The sequence below is a fragment of the Oncorhynchus tshawytscha genome, linkage group LG01, assembly GCF_018296145.1.
Source record: "Oncorhynchus tshawytscha isolate Ot180627B linkage group LG01, Otsh_v2.0, whole genome shotgun sequence".
Lineage (NCBI taxonomy): Eukaryota > Metazoa > Chordata > Actinopteri > Salmoniformes > Salmonidae > Oncorhynchus > Oncorhynchus tshawytscha.
In genome coordinates this window covers 50,509,970-50,526,302 of record NC_056429.1, presented here as the reverse complement: position 1 = coordinate 50,526,302, position 16,333 = coordinate 50,509,970, and the positions used below count along the sequence as shown (strand labels likewise).

At 40.0% G+C, this 16,333-nt stretch overlaps 1 protein-coding gene across 1 annotated transcript in view; it reads left to right on the top strand.

Moving 5' to 3' along the window:
• Positions 1-1,316: 1,316 nt before the first annotated feature.
• LOC112252676 (sorbin and SH3 domain-containing protein 1-like) overlaps positions 1,317-16,333 on the top strand; it is a 55,636-nt gene continuing 40,619 nt past the window's right edge. The window contains exons 1-4 of the mRNA XM_042328150.1: positions 1,317-1,531; positions 12,975-13,017; positions 14,443-14,538; positions 15,261-15,377. Of these exons, the coding sequence (XP_042184084.1) occupies positions 14,505-14,538; positions 15,261-15,377 (151 nt within the window). The 5' untranslated portion in view covers positions 1,317-1,531; positions 12,975-13,017; positions 14,443-14,504. The remainder of the gene's footprint in view (positions 1,532-12,974; positions 13,018-14,442; positions 14,539-15,260; positions 15,378-16,333) is intronic.

The following is a 16,333-nucleotide window of genomic DNA, read 5'->3' as shown; positions in this document are numbered from 1 at the left end:
AAGAATCCTGTGTGTCAGCTAAAGACTTACAGAAATCTCTGGAACATGTTAAGTTTCTGTTGACGAGTCTACTATACGTAAAACACTAAACAAGAATGGTGTTCATGGGAGGGCCCCACGGAAGAAGCCACTTGCTGTCCAAAAAAAAACACAATTTTTGCAAAAGTGCACCTGGATTTTCCACAGTGCTACCAGCAGAATATTCTGTGGACAGATGAAACTACAGTTGAGTTGTTTGCAAGGAACACACAACACTATGTGTGGAGAAAAAAGGGCACAGCACACCAACATGAAAAACCTATCCAAACTGTAAAGTATGGTGGAAGGAGCATCATGGTTTGGGGCTGCTTTGCTGCCTCAGGACCTAGACAGCTTGCTATCATTGACGGAAAAACAAATTGGCAAGTTTATCAAGACATTTTGCCGGAGAATGTAAGGCTGTCTGCCAATTGAAGCTTAACAGAAGTTGGGTGATGCAACAGGACAATGACCCAAAACACAGAAGTAAATCAACAACAGAATGGATTCAACAGAAGAAAATATGCCTTCTGGAGTGGCCCAGTTAGAGTCCTGACCTCAACCCGATTGACATGCTGTGGCATGACCTCAAGAGAGCGGTCCCAAGAATATTGCTGAACTGAAAAATTTTTGTAAAGAGGAATGGTCCAAAATTCTTCCTGGCCGTTGTGCAGGTCTGATCTGCAACTACAGAAAATTTTTGATTGAGGTTATTGCTGCCAAGGGAGGGTCAACCAGTTATTAAATACAAGGGTTCACATACTTTTCCCACCCTGCACTGTGAATGTTTACACGGTGTGTTCAATAAAGACATTAAAACGTATAATTGTTTGTGTGTTATTAGTTTAAACAGACTGTGTTTGTCCATTTTTGTGACTTAGATGAAGATCAGATCAAATTTTATGACCAATTTATGCAGAAACCCAGCTAATTCCAAAGGGTTCATATACTTCTTCTTGCCACAGTACATACTGTACTAGTATCACATCCTCTCGACTGTTAATCACCATACAGTTTTACAGTTTAATGAGACCATAGTTGTTGATAATGAACTTAGTGAAATGACACAGTATGACTGACCAGTGTATCAGTAAGGGAGCTTGTGAGTCAAGCCCAAGGGTTGTCCAGTATCTAATTCCAAACATCTTGTAATGTCCAGTCTATGTTGCATGGACTGGATTTGGATGTGGGGCCAAATGTTTTGAAATTATCTGTTGCAGCTGTTGAGTGGGTGCCACATTCCCAGGTGGCATGCGATGACGGGTCCATCTGGGTAAGCCTTGTGCTGAAAGCAACCAGACCCCCTTGTTGGTCTGGTTCAAGGTCAGAACTGGGCACCTAAAGCAGAGGGTGCAGGGGCCAGTCCGTATCACCTCACCCAGTTAGTCTCAGAAGACTGAGGAGAGAGAGAGATCTTAAAGAGGGACTGTCTGGAGTCTTGTAGGCTGTTGTGACTGTCTGAGAGAGCTACCTACTCAAGGCTGGTTGATCTGGTTTGCAAAGAATCTTGTTGGTAAGCTGTGATCTTAATGTGATGTAATTTGCAGAGTTTTGTGTATTTTGGAAATGCCTATTTTTAAGAGAGGGTTTTAAGGGAAGTGTGTGTACTTAAAGTGAGTGTTGAAAACACTCTAGAACATATCTAGTGATGGAAATTGAAGTGATGCAGAAGATGTGTTTTTCCTGTATGTCTTTTCTATAACCATAAGTATATATACACAGTGGCATGTACTCCTTTGGCAAACAATGTTCTCTTCTAAAATGGGAAATTCACCACAAGCAGTTGTGTTGGGCTCCTTAAATATTATAATAGGGATGAGTTTGTCACATGACATCTTCCAAGCATCTTATCTATCTACACAACTTGCTCCGGCTTTGAGATGATTCTTGGTTTTGAAAAAGTTTCTGCTGAAGGGTAGCTCTCTGTGCTGTGGAACCTCTGCTGATAATATTTACTATATAATTAATAAGACTTTCTCTGTTAGTCCTGAATCCCACCTTATGGAGAGTAATCTATCTTTTAAAAAGCTTTGTTATCTTTAAAAAAATCTTTACAAATCTTTTCAAAAAGCAATGTTGTTTTCTCCTTTGTTTTGATGGGTTTTCTTATTTATTGTGCCCCTTTTACTATACTTGGATGTGTAGTGTCAGCATTTGTTGCTGGCATGCCAGCTTGTGTGACCTTCCACTTCACGGCTGAGCCGTTGTTGCTTCTAGATGTTTCCACTTCACAATAACAGCACTTACAGTTGCCCGGGGCAGCTCTAGCAGGGCAGAAATTTGACAAACTGACTTGTTGGAAAGGTGGCATCCTATGACTGTGCCATGTTGAAAGTCACCGAGCTCTTCAGTACGGGCCATTCTACAGGCAATGTTTGTCTATGGAGATTGCATGGCTGTGTGCTCGATGTCATACACCTGTCAGCAATGGGTGTGGCTGAAATAGTCGAATCCACTAAGATGAAGGGGTGTCCACATACTTTTAAATTATTTATTCTATACAGTCATTTTCCCACATATTTATCAAGGGTGTAAATAACTCCAGACCCCACTGTATAAACATATGGAATGTAAATGTCAATTTGCAGTCCCTCCAGGATCCTGCGATTGCAATTATTTTTTGCAAAAATCAACAATCTCCCACATATTATGTGAGAGATTTCAAATTTGACCAATCAACCTACTCTTTCCTCATAAAACAGTCAACTCATTGCGGTATTATCGCACAAAACTGATCCATCATCGCCGTACAGAAAGAGGGCTCACAATTTCACGACACATTTACTGCATAATATGGTTCAATCTATAAGGGCACAAGGCGAGACCCATATGCACACAGGAGGCAGATGGTTGAGCGCCGATATTTATTATAACACAAGGTGTAGGCAAAAGGCAGGTACAGGCGAGAGTTCATAAACCAGTTCAAAGTCCAAACAGTACATGGCATTAGACAGTCTCGAGGTCAGGACAGGCAGGGGTTCAGTAACCAGGTCAGAGTCCAAACAGTACAAGGCGTTAGGCAGGCTCAAGGTCAGGGCAGGAAGAATGGTCAAGCCAGGTGGGTTCGGTGTCAGGACAGGCAAGGGTCAAAACCAGGAGGACTAGGAAAAACAGAGATTGAGAAAAATAGAAGCTAGGAGATAAACGCTGGTTGACTTGGCAAACAAGATGAACTGGCACAGAGAGACAGAAAACACCGGGGATGATGAGCGACATCTGGAGGGGATGGAGACAAGCACAAGGACAGGTGAAACAGATCAGGGCATGACACAATCAAGACATACTTTAACAAACCTTTTCCCTCATCAGCGCATTTTCCGGACAAATTGGACAAAATCATCTGCATATTGCCATGCAAAATGACAGAATTGCCGCAAATATCACAACAAATTTCAGCAAAATCCTGTAGGGACTGAAATTGTTTAACACAAGTAATGTAATGTAAATATGTAATCTAAATGATTGTGGTGGAAAAAGTACCCAATTGTCTTACTTGAGTAAAAGTAAAGATACCTTAACAGAAAATTCTCAAGTAAAAGTGAAAGTCACCCAGTAAAATACTACTTGAGGAAGAATATGACACTTTTTTGTACATTTTCTGACATGCGAGCACTTATATATGGTCATTTTCATGTTTTCATAAATTGTTAGGATGTTTGTCAATGACGTTTAGTAAGGCATTTGTGAACATTTTATAGCACTATAGAGTGGGAAAGCGGCCGTGCGTATAGACAATTAATAGACACTGCAGCAAATAAAACCTAATAAGAACATCTTTCTCGTCCAGGACCGGAGTCTAGACAGACCAGTTCGCCACAGCCAATCAGAGCTACTGTAGGCCTTCATGCAAATAAGCCATTTGCAACGTGGGCCTGCCATCATTCACGTTGAACTAGAATGTGTGTTTACAGGCAGTAGCAACTGTTTACATGTTCTCTTTCGTGACTAACTGTTACTTTTTTTTTCTTTGACACCGGTCATATTCAGTGGGTGTTGTACGTTAGTAAATTCATCAGTTATTCTGCGCTCTGGCACACTCAGATGAGAGTGCTCTGAAATCAGAGCCAGAGTCAATTTACAAACGCAAGAGATATGCTAATTGGATAATAGTCGTTCAGCTAGCTTGCAAACCGATTCCATTTTTTTGCTTAGTAACCAAATGACACCTGCATCTAGCTGTAGCCATACAACAACAAAAACGATATGAGGGGAAAAGGTTGGTCACTCACCCACTCCTCTAATGACATAACATCCTCCCAGCAGCTAGCTAGCTAATGGTAGGCTCTGTGTTTTTAGCTTTCTAAATAAGAGCTACAGAAATAGACATGCTAGCCTATTAGCCACGTTCTGACTGACTTGTGATCATTGTCCTTGCTAGATTGATTGTATTGACATTCCCAGTCTTAGTTACATTAATCTGTTTGTCCAAAATAATGAGTCATTGAAACTGAAATAGTGCATCCCGATTGGGTGAAGGCAGCAAACAATGTACCAGGCCAGCTATGATTTACAACCTGGTAGCAATATTTGGACTACCAAGAAATCTATTTGTGAATTATATTAATCATGCATCTCTTCTGCCAACAATGCCTTACTGTACATCATGGAATTTTAATTCAAATATAACCTATTTTTAAAACCTCAAAGTTGGTTTTGTAGCATAAACTGGGAATTTGACATTTTTTTTACTGATATTATGATTGTCTGTTTGTTTCATATTTGCAAAGTAGATCAAATGTTGTCAATTTCACTTTAAATATCAAAAGTAAAATGTAATTGCAAAAATATACTTTAATATATTTTATATCAAAAGTATAAATGATTTCAAATTTCTTATATTAAGCAAACCAAACAACACATTGTTCTTGTTTTTTAAAGTTACGGATAGCCAGGGGCACACTCAAACACTCAGACATAATTTACAAACAAAGCATTTTAGTGAGTCCGCCAGATTAGAGGCAGTAGGGATGACCAGGGATGTTCTCTTGTTTATTGCGTGAATTGGAACATTTTCCTGTCCTGCTAAGCATTCAATATGTAACGAGTAACTTTTGGTGTCAGGGAAAATGTATAGAGTAAAAGGTACATTATTTTCTCCAGGAATGTAATGGAGTAAAAGTAAAGGTTTTCCAAAATATAAATAGTAAAGTAAGGTACAGATACCCCAAAAACTACTTTACAGCACTGCTAAATTATAATAAGCCACAACCTTGTGACGGGGTCTACTCCTGCAATTTTGTTTCGATTTCCTTCATTTTAGGCAAAAATACCGTAGAATGCCTGTTGCTACAGTTAACAGTGCTGTCTCAATGCATATGATGTATGCACTTGTAGGCCAATTTGGAAACAGTATAATGACTACATTACCCATAATGCAATCAGTCAATCTGCTGCCATGGAATTATGTGATGTCATAATGCATGTTATAAAGCAAAGCGTTTCAGAGGAGTGCATAATGATGAATAATAATAATAATGACTAAGATTCTATAGACTGCACTGCCATTGAGAGTCTGTGAATACAGCCCCAGATGTTTGTGTTGCATCAGATGACCTGCCTCCACAATCACCCGACCTCAACCCAATTGAGATGGTTTGGGATGAGTTGGACTGCAGAGTGAAGGAAAAGCAGCCAACAAGTGCTCAGCATATGTGGGAACCCCTTCAAGGCTGTTGAAAAAGAATTCCAGGTGAAGCTGGTTGAGAGAATGCCAAGAGTGTGCAAAGCTGTCATCAAGGCAAAGGGTGGCAACTTTGAATAATCTCAAATGGAACACTTTTTTTGGTTACTACATGACTCCATATGTGTTATTTCATCATTGTAATGACTTCACTATTAAAAATTAAGAAAAACCCTTGAATGAGTAGGTATGTCCAAACGTTTGACTGGTACTGTATTTTTAAAAAATCTGCCCATATTTAGTGACTTATTAAGTAGTTTTTTATTTTTATAAACAGAGCTCTATGTTCATTCTCTCTCAAGAGGAAAGGGAAAGAGGGATACCTAGTCTGGGAAACAGTGGGTTAACTGCCTTGCTCAGGGGCAGAACAATATCTTTTAACCTTGTCAGCTTGGGGATTCGATCTAGCAACTTTTCAGTAAAGTACAAAACAAACTGCAAATGCATCCAATGAGTTTGTAGTCACAAACTTAACATAGTCATTGCGTGCTACAAATATGGAACCAAATACTACACTTTTGACAACTTTAATACACTATAAGTGACTACCTGCAGACTACCTGCAAGAGGCGGTAGGAGTTGGATTAAAAAAAAATTAAAAATTTTTTTTAGTAATTGGTAATGAAGTCCCTTTGGTGCAGGGAATTACATACTGCAATGAAAGTTACCTCATTATAGAATGGCAATGGATTCATCATATCTTCAGCAGAAATATCCATGCACTGTCACTGTCATTCATTCTTGTCAATTCATCTGTTGTCAGGTTTCAGCCTCTTTCTCCCAACTCAACCCCCTCCCCCTGTTTAGCTAATGAATGATCAATGTCCAGAGGTCTTACTGATGTCACAGTGTGGCGGGAAACAGTTGTCAGGAAGCCACCTCATGGCCTCTTTAAGCTAACGACCTATATCAGACTTCTCATTAGATATCTGAGTGCAGAGTACTATCATTTATCATCTAAACAGACTGCCAAAATTAATTTGATTGGAAATTGGGTTTTGAGTTTCTCAATTTAGTACAATATCTATTTGTTCTTCAGTGTGCATGTCACTGAGGCAAATTGACCTGTATTTGTTGAAGTTAAATAGGCTCTAAAATCATTTCAAATTGTCCAGATCTAGAGAATGTGCATTTAGGTAGAGATTCTCAGTACTGCAGGTTTACTTGAATACAGCTTATCGCAGTCTCCTGTTGATCTTGGCCTGAGCACTGCTCAGATGCGCTTAGACCTGTCTCTGTATTTCTCTCTCTCAATTCAATTCAAGGGGCTTTATTGGGGCTTTATTTATCTCTCTCACTCTCACTCTCTCTGTCTCTCTCTCAAATCTTTCTCCATTTCTCTCTCTTGCTGTGTCTCTCTCTCTGTGTCTCTCTCTCAAATCTTTCTCCATTTCTCTCTCTTGCTGTGTCTCTCTCTCAAATCTTTCTCCATTTCTCTCTCTTGCTGTGTCTCTCTCTGTGTCTCTCTCTCAAATCTTTCTCCATTTCTCTCTCTTGCTGTGTCTCTCTCTCAAATCTTTCTCCATTTCTCTCTCTTGCTGTGTCTCTCTCTCAAATCTTTCTCCATTTATCTCTCTTGCTGTGTCTCTCTCTCTGTGTCTCTCTCTCAAATCTTTCTCCATTTATCTCTCTTGCTGTGTCTCTCTCTCTGTCTCTCTCTAAAATCTTTCTCTCTCTCTCTCTCTCTTGCTGTGTCTCTCTCTCAATTCAATTCAATTCAAGGGCTTTATTGGCATGGGAAACATGTGTTAACATTGCCAAAGCAAGTGAGGTAGATAATATATAAAGTGAATATATAAAGTGAAATAAACAATACAAATTAACAGCAAACATCACACATACAGAAGTTTCAAAACAATAAAGACATTACTCTGTCTCTCTCTCAAATCTTTCACTCTCTCTCTCTCTGTCTCTCTCTTAAATCTTTCTCTCTCTCTCTCTTGCTGTCTCTCTCTCTCTCTCGCTGTGTCTCTCTCTCTGTCTCTCTCTCAAATCTTTCTCTCTCTCTCTCTTACTGTCTCTCTCTCAAATCTTTCTCTCTTTCTCTTGCTGTCTCTCAAATCTTTCTCTCTCTCTCTTGCTGTGTCTCTCTCTCAAATCTTTCACTCTGTCTCTCTTAAATCTTTCTCTCTCTCTCTCTCTCTCTCTCTGTCTCTCTCTCAAATCTTTCTCTCTCCCTCTTGCTGTCTCTCTCTCAAATCTTTCTCTCTCTCTCTCTCTCTCTTGCTGTCTCTCAAATCTTTCTCTCTCTCTCTTGCTGTGTCTCTCTCAAATCTTTCTCTCTCTCTCTCTCTCTCTCTCTCTCTCTCTCTCTCTCTCTCTCTCTTGCTGCTGTGTCTCTCTCTCAAATCTTTCTCTCTCTCTCTCTCTTGCTGTGTCTCTCTCTCAAATCTTTCTCTCTCTCTCTCTCTCTCTCTTGCTGTCTCTCAAATCTTTCTCTCTCTGTGTCTCTTGCTGTGTCTCTCTCAAATCTTTCTCTCTCTCTCTCTCTCTCTCTCTCTTTGTGTCTCTCTCTCAAATCTTTCTCTCTCTCTCTCTCTCTCTCTCTCTTGCTGTGTCTCTCTCTCAAATCTTTCTCTCTCTCTCTCTCTCTCTCTCTCTTGCTGTGTCTCAAATCTTTCTCTCTCTCTCTCTCTCTTGCTGTCTCTCTCTCAAATTGTTCTCTCTCTCTCTTGCTGTGTCTCTCTCAAATCGTTCTCTCTCTCTCTCTCTCTCAAATCTCTTGCTCTCTCTCTCTCAAATCGTTCTCTCTCTCTCTCTTGCTGTTTCTCTCTCTCAAATCTTTCTCTCTCTCTCTCTCTCTCTTGCTGTGTGTCTCTCTCTCTCTCTCTCTGTCTCTCTCTCTCTCTCTCTCTGTCTCTCTCTCTCTCTCTCTCTCTCTCTCGGACTACCGACGTTCTCTGTTCGGAGGCATCCCTCTTCCTAATAAGGACTAAAACGATCTCTGCACTGATGTGTTTACCTAGCGTAGTGTACACTGTTAGCTCTCACGTCTTCTCTTTTGTCTGCAAGGGAGATTTATGATTCAGTGTTTTAAAAGACTTACCCTAATTTCAGGAGGATGTCATGAAACCCCAACTGTGTGTGTGTCTGTGTGTGTTTGTGTACAGTGCGCGTGGGTTCGCGTTAGAGGTCGACCGATTATGATTTTTCAACGCCGATACCGATACCGATTATTGGAGGACCAAAAACCTGATACCAATTAATCGGACGATATTTATTTATTTATTTGTAATAATGACAATTACAACAATACTGAATGAACACTTATTTTAACTTAATATAATACATAAATAAAAATCTATTTAGCCTCAAATAAATAATGAAACATGTTCAATTTGGTTTAAATAATGCAAAAACAAAGTGTTGGAGAAGAAAGTAAAAGTGCAATATGTGCCATGTAAGAAAGCTAACGTTTAAGTTCCTTGCTCAGAACATGAGAACATATGAAAGCTGGTGGTTCCTTCTTACTGTATTCGCGTAACAGGCAGGCTCCTCGTGGAGTGCAATGAGAGGCAGGTGGTTAGAGTGTTGGACTAGTTAACTGTAAGGTTGCAAGATTGAATCCCGGAGCTGACAAGGTAAAAATCTGTCGTTCTGCCCCTGAACAGTCAGTTAACCCACTGTGCCTAGGCCGTCATTGAAAATAAGAATGTGTTCTTAACTGACTTGCCTAGTTAAATAAAGGTGTAAAAAAAAAAAAAAAATGCCCAAATCGGTAACCAAAAATACAGATTTCCGATTGTTATGAAAACTTTAAATCGACCCTAATTAATCGGCCATTCCGATGAATCGGTTGACATCTAGTTCGCGTGCAAGCGTGTGAGCAAGCGAGAGGGAGAAAGAGAGCAAATGTTTCTCTGTTTGCATCTTAACTCAATTGCAACCTTTTCTGCAGTGGACAATATAAATGGGAGTGTTCTGAGTGCCTCTTAAATCAGTCCTCTTGCCGATGTACATTGGAGGACAACCTGGAAGTGTTTCACTGCCTCTGTGTTTCATGTGGCCTTGTTCCTGCATGCTCCACTGATGCAGCTCAGATTAACATATGTCCTGTTCTCCCTCTCCTCTCTTTCTACACACATTGTTTTTCTTCTATATAGTGCCGAATAAGGGTTCTTTGGCTTTTAACCATAAGTTCCTCTGTGGAAATGGGAGAATCTTCCAGAAGGACAACCATCTCTGCAACACACCACCAATCAGGCCTTTATGGTAGAGTGTAGAGGTCGACCGATTAATCGGAATGACCGATTAATTAGGGCCGATTTCAAGTTTTTTTTTACACCTTTATTTAATCTTTATTTAACTAGGCAAGTCAGTTAAGAACACATTCTTATTTTCAATGACGGCCTAGGAACGGTGGGTTAACTGCCTCTTTCAGGGGCAGAACGACATATTTTTACCTTGTCAGCTCGGGGGATTCTGTAACGGTTCTCTTGTGGTGAAGGAGAGTCGGACCAAAATGCAGCGTGTAGATTGCGATCCATGTTTATTCAACAAACGTAACACGAATCTAAATACAAACACTATAAAACAATAACGTAACGAAAACCGAAACAGCCTATACTTGCGTAAACTAACACAGAGACAGGACCAAATACACTAAGGACAATCACCCACGACAAACTCAAAGAATATGGCTGCCTAAATATGGTTCCCAATCAGAGACAACGATAAACACCTGCCTCTGATTGAGAACCACTCCAGACAGCCATAGACTTTGCTAGATAACCCCACTAGCTACAATCCCAATACAAACACACCAGAACCCCAAGACAAAACACACCACAATACAAAAACCCCATGCCACACCCTGGCCTGACCCAATACATGAAGAAAAACACAAAATACTTAGACCAGGGCGTGACAGATTCAATCTTGCAACCTTACAGTTAACTAGTCCAACGCTCTAACCACCTGATTATATTGTACTCCACGAGGAGACTGCCTGTTGCGCGAATGCAGTAATCCAAGGTAAGTTGCTAGCTAGCATTAAACTTATCTTATAAAAAACAATCAATCAATCAATCATAATCACTAGTTAACTACACATGGTTGATGATATTACTAGTTTATCTAGCGTGTCCTGCGTTGCATATAATCGATGTGGTGCGTAGAGTTGCTCCAATGTGTACCTAACCATAAACATCAATGCCTTTCTTAAAATCAATACACAGAAGTATATATTTTTAAACCTGCATATTTAGCTAAAATAATTCCAGGTTAGCAGGCAATATTAGCCAGGTGAAATTGTGTCACTTCTCTTGCGTTCATTGCACGCAGAGTCAGTGTATATGCAACAGTTTGTGCCGCATAATTTGCCAGAATTTTACGTAATTATGACATAACATTGAAGGTTGTGCAATGTAACAGGAATATTTAGACTTATGGATGCAACCCCTTAGATAAAATACGGAACGGTTCCGTCTTTCACTGAAAGAATAAACGTCTTGTTTTCGAGATGATAATTTCCGGATTCGGCTATATTAATGACCTAAGGCTCGTATTTCTGTGTGTTATTATGTTATAACTAAGTCTATGATTTGATAGAGCAGTCTGACTGAGCGATGGTAGGCACCAGCAGGCTCGTAAGTATTCATTCAAACAGCACTTTTGTGCGTTTTGCCAGCAGCTGTTTATGACTTCAAGCCTATCAACTCCCGAGATTAGGCTTGTGTAACCGATGTGAAATGGCTAGCTAGTTAGCGGGGTGCTCGCTAATAGCGTTTCAAACGTCACTCGCTCTGAGACTTGGAGTGGTTGTTCCCCTTGCTCTGCATGAGTAACGCTGCTTCGAGGGTGGCTGTTGTCGTTGTGTTCCTGGTTCGAGCCCAGGTAGGAGCGAGGAGAGGGACGGAAGCTATACTGCTACACTGGCAATACTAAAGTGCCTATAAGAACATCCAATAGTCAAAGGTTAATGAAATACAAATGGTATAGAGGGAAATAGTCCTGTAATTCCTATAATAACTACAACCTAAAACTTCTTACCTGGGAATATTGAAGACTCATGTTAAAAGGAACCACCAGCTTTCATATGTTCCTATGTTCTGAGCAAGGAACTTAAACGTTAGCTTTCTTACATGGCACATATTGCACATTTCTAAAAAACTGTTTTTCCTTTGTCATTATGGGGTATTATGTGTAGATTGATGAGGAAAACATTTCATTTAATACATTTTAGAATGAGGCTATAACGTAACAAAATGTGGAAGAAAGTGAAGTGGTATGAATACTTTACGTATGCGGTGTATGTGTAGCCCATGTATCTAATGCTGTCTGGCCAAAAAGAGTGGTATGTCATACTCATTTTTTTCCAGACAGCATCAGATACATAGGCTACATTTATTTAAACAGAGGGGCGCTGTTTCGCTGCTTGGATGCTTTCTCTGTTGAGATAGTTTCAGCCACTTGTGAATTGAAGGAAAGTTGGCAGGTGCACAGTGGACTGTTTGAATGCTGGAATTTTTTGGATGAATGTGCAAAGGTAACATATTTTTTGAAGACTGGCCTCTGCCTGTGGCCTCCAAATTAAGTCTGCAGGTAATGACAGAAAAGATGCATGTAGGCCTATCTAATTATAGACAAGTTGGCTAACAAATAGCCTACCAAATGTTGGAAATTCCATGCAGAAAAATATCAGGAATAGAGGTAACAGTAGCCTGAGTAGGCAAAGATGACTGGCCAGGACCGTGACGCGTGCGGACATCAGTGGACACGTCAATTATAATGCGCTTTCCTCTGCCTTTTCCTTTGAAATGCCAAGATACTTACAACACCTGGATAGGTATTTTTATGTATCAACTAACCACATCATACAGTATGTTATAGCGATCTGTCAGATGCATGCAACTTCTGAGCAGGGTAACATGACCATAGAGTAGATCAAACGTGCACAGGTAGCCTATTTTTTTAAGTGATTCGTTTGACAATCAGATGAAAACATCATGCCTGGCTGTGTTCATACCATATTTAAAGGTAATACATTTACAGCTAAATGACATGCCTTTACTATTATGCTCATAAATAAATTGTGCGTGCGCAAATAAGAGGTCCCACATCCCCTGTCAAAACAAGTATTTTCCACCATCCCTGATTACTGTCAGTTTCGACTATATCCCAGCCTATTCCTGCTTAGAAACAAACTGCTGCTCAAACTTCCTGGTCTCCCATGATGGCCCATAAAAAAACGGACTACTATGCTGTAAATTAATGTATTTTGCTCAAATCTGCTTTCCTCTACAATAACTCTCCCTCTGACTTTATTTTGTTCCAGGGCTGACCAACAGAGGGCAGTGTGAGATTTGAACAATCCTACAGTAAGTTTCATCCCCTTATTTTTCTCATATCTCTCATTATACTGCATAGCTCAGTTCTGTGATCCCTGAAGGCTTTAGTGATGTTTAGGGTCTTTCTTTCCTACCTTTGATCACAATGCCTGTTCATTTGGTTGAGTGTAATGATCAAGCTAATTTTGATAATTGAAGCAGCATAATCACACCAGAAATATGCTTATCGTATGTTACACCACTAACCATACATTCTAGTCAATCAACTAAGCATTGAGAAACAAGCAAAAGCAATGAACAACAACAAAAGTGCTATTTTATGAGGGAGGGCTAACATACATAGGTTAGAGTGGGCAGAGTTAGAGATGGCATGCATTTATGGCATTGACAGTTTAGGGGAAGGGGGCACACAAATGCTGTCTACTCATCTGAGGGAAAGTTACATGGTAAGATGCAAGATTTCATCACCATTCTGTATGTGATGTAGCCTACACATCATTTTAAATGAGTTAAACAATTGTCCGTAACATCTGTTACTGTACACTTGTAGCTCTGTTCTCTGTAGTCAAAAGTACAGTGGTCCACTGTCCTTTATGTTTCCAAAGGTCATTGTTACAGCGATCTGCCACTATCAGCTCCTTTCTGCAATCTGTCTTCCAGCTCCACTAAACCTCGATGTTATTTGTCTCAAATTATGGGTGTTTTTTTATTTCATGAGGATGATGTGTATGTAATAACTGTCTACAATGTCTACAATGTTAAGTATTGCAGTGCTCATTGGCCCCAAATTCCCTCAAATCTGTTGTATAATACAGAAAGACAGGGGTTTACTATTTGGCTTAACCCATACTATTACTATTTGGCTTAACCCGTGAGGTTCAGGTAAATACATTTGTTTACACCCAGGGATCGAATGGAGGGGGTGTGAGAGGGGATGGTATCTCTCTTGTTAACAAAAAATACATAGTGCATCTCTCTTGTTAACCTTTTACTGCAGTGGGCTAAATCAGGGTCACACAGAGTGATTCTTGGTAGTCTTAAACAAATCTACTTTGAAACAAAGTATACACCTCACGTATATGGTTATGGGCTTTAAAAAAGAAGACACCTGTACAGTACAATGGCAGATATCGAGTTGAAGTGTATTATATTTTGAGTTCCCAATATGACACTTTATATACATCACAAAAGATTGAAGTGAAATATAACAAAACTGTTTGAGACAGACACACCGGATTTTCGAAATAATATTTTTTTATTATGAAAAATATTAATAACATTCCACCCATGAGGCCAAAGAGGGCACTTTTGGTCATTAACTGCAGGAAAGGGCTACCTTGATTTTTGACAATTAATACACTTAACACCCCTCCATGTCAATGCAACTGTATACTATTCCCCCTGTTCACTTTTCACAATTTGTCCCCACCTGTACACTGTCTGTTGTGTTGGTAGTTCCTCTGGTCTCCTCAGGTCCTCGCTGTTTGTCTGCAGTCAGAATCACCCCTCTGACAAGCATGAAAGGCTCTCCTGACCTAATTCCGGCTGCAGGTGAATACACTCATTAACTCCTCCTCCACCCCTCCAATCCTCCATCTCATTTATCTTTCATCAGACTGTACTCTAGGACACCTCTGACACACTGGCTATGCCGAGGAGGATCCTTTCAATACTCACTTGCTAACGATGTGCATTCTTCTTAAAACAACTGTAAGCTACTATATAGTGTCTCTTTTTCACTTTTATTTAAATACGCAAGTCAGTTAAGAACAAATTCTTATTTACAATGACGGCCTACACCGGCCAAACCCAGACGCCGCTGGGCCAATTGTGCATCGCCCTATGGGACTCCCAATCACGGCCGGGTTGTGATACAGCCTGGAATCGAACCAGGGTGTCTGTAGTGACACCACTATTACTGAGATGCAGTGCCTTAGACCGCTGAGCCACCATTGTACTAATTGGATATAATGACAGACTGATGGTGTTAGCATATAATTAATGTTATGGATGTGGGGAGTATTAGTGTTGGTCTAGATTTGACATTTATATTCTATTTTTTATAATTTGGGGATTGAGGTAACATGGATTCCCTCAGGACCTGAGGCAATAGAGCTGTGTGGTTTGAAGCTTACTGAGAATAGATTCAAACAGACTAGAATTGTGAGGTTGTCTCACACATTTTGGCATTGAAGAATGAGTGACTATGGGCATCCGATGTAAGTCAGTCTAGTGGTAACATCCTTGCGTGTACCTGTCTAATCTGTCTATAGAGCTGGACCCTACAAGGGTGTGTAAAGGGAAGGGGGTCGTGACTCTGAGGGCCACTCTGGTCCACATAGACGACGAGGACTGCGTCAGTAAAGAATCCAACGTCGAAACAGCACCAAGTAAGTCCAACAGAATGCTACAGCTGCTCTCAAGTCTTATAGATAAGATATTACATCATATGTGCATTATATCTAATATCTCCGATATTATGTTGAGTTTTCTTTCTAATACAGAGTCGAGTGATACGCTAGCATCGCTCTGTGAAAGTGGTCAGGTTAGAGAGCTGATGTCTAGCTGGAGTAATAGCTGATGAGACAAACTATTTAAAAGTGGAAGGAAATGTTCCCGTTAACAAAATAGCATATTGTAATATATTGATTATGTCATAGTATGAATCACTAACTTTAATGACTATTTAGTCATTTGTTTTCCATAGTGATCTTGATGGATATGGAGAAGAATGCACTGTATTCACAAGCTTTTCTGTTCATAGAAGTCTTAAAATGTTTTATATACTTCATGAAGTTCCGCTGGGCTCACTTATACACATATTTCAGTATGTTTTGATATTAAAAGTGAGGACTTGACACATTTTAGTGTATTTATATTTGGTTGCCCAGCACAACACAGAATCATTGACCATGATTGCTCATATTTCCATGTGTTTCGTCAAAGACCTCTTTTGTTCGGGCCTACCCACACTGCACTTTGGAACCAGGGCCTTGACTGTGGACTTGTTTGTTGCGTTCAGCATGTTAGAACTGGGCTGGAGACTGTCCAAGGCTTTTGGGGAGATGCTTTATTTGCGAGCCTGAATATAAAGGCCATTGGAACAAATGGCCTTTACAGACCACTGAATAGGCGCCTTGTTCTGATAACAAAGTTCACAGATTGTGGGAGAATCATTATTTTATTTATCCATGGGGATTTTAGCATCTATGTACGGGAAAAGCACTATGGGAAGCTTTTTGTCCCTGCAGGATTATCCAGTGATTTATTTAATTGAGGATTAATTGTTTCCTGTTTGTAGTTTGTGGTGTGAAACAGGTTCAGGTTCTCTGAAACAGGTTCATCG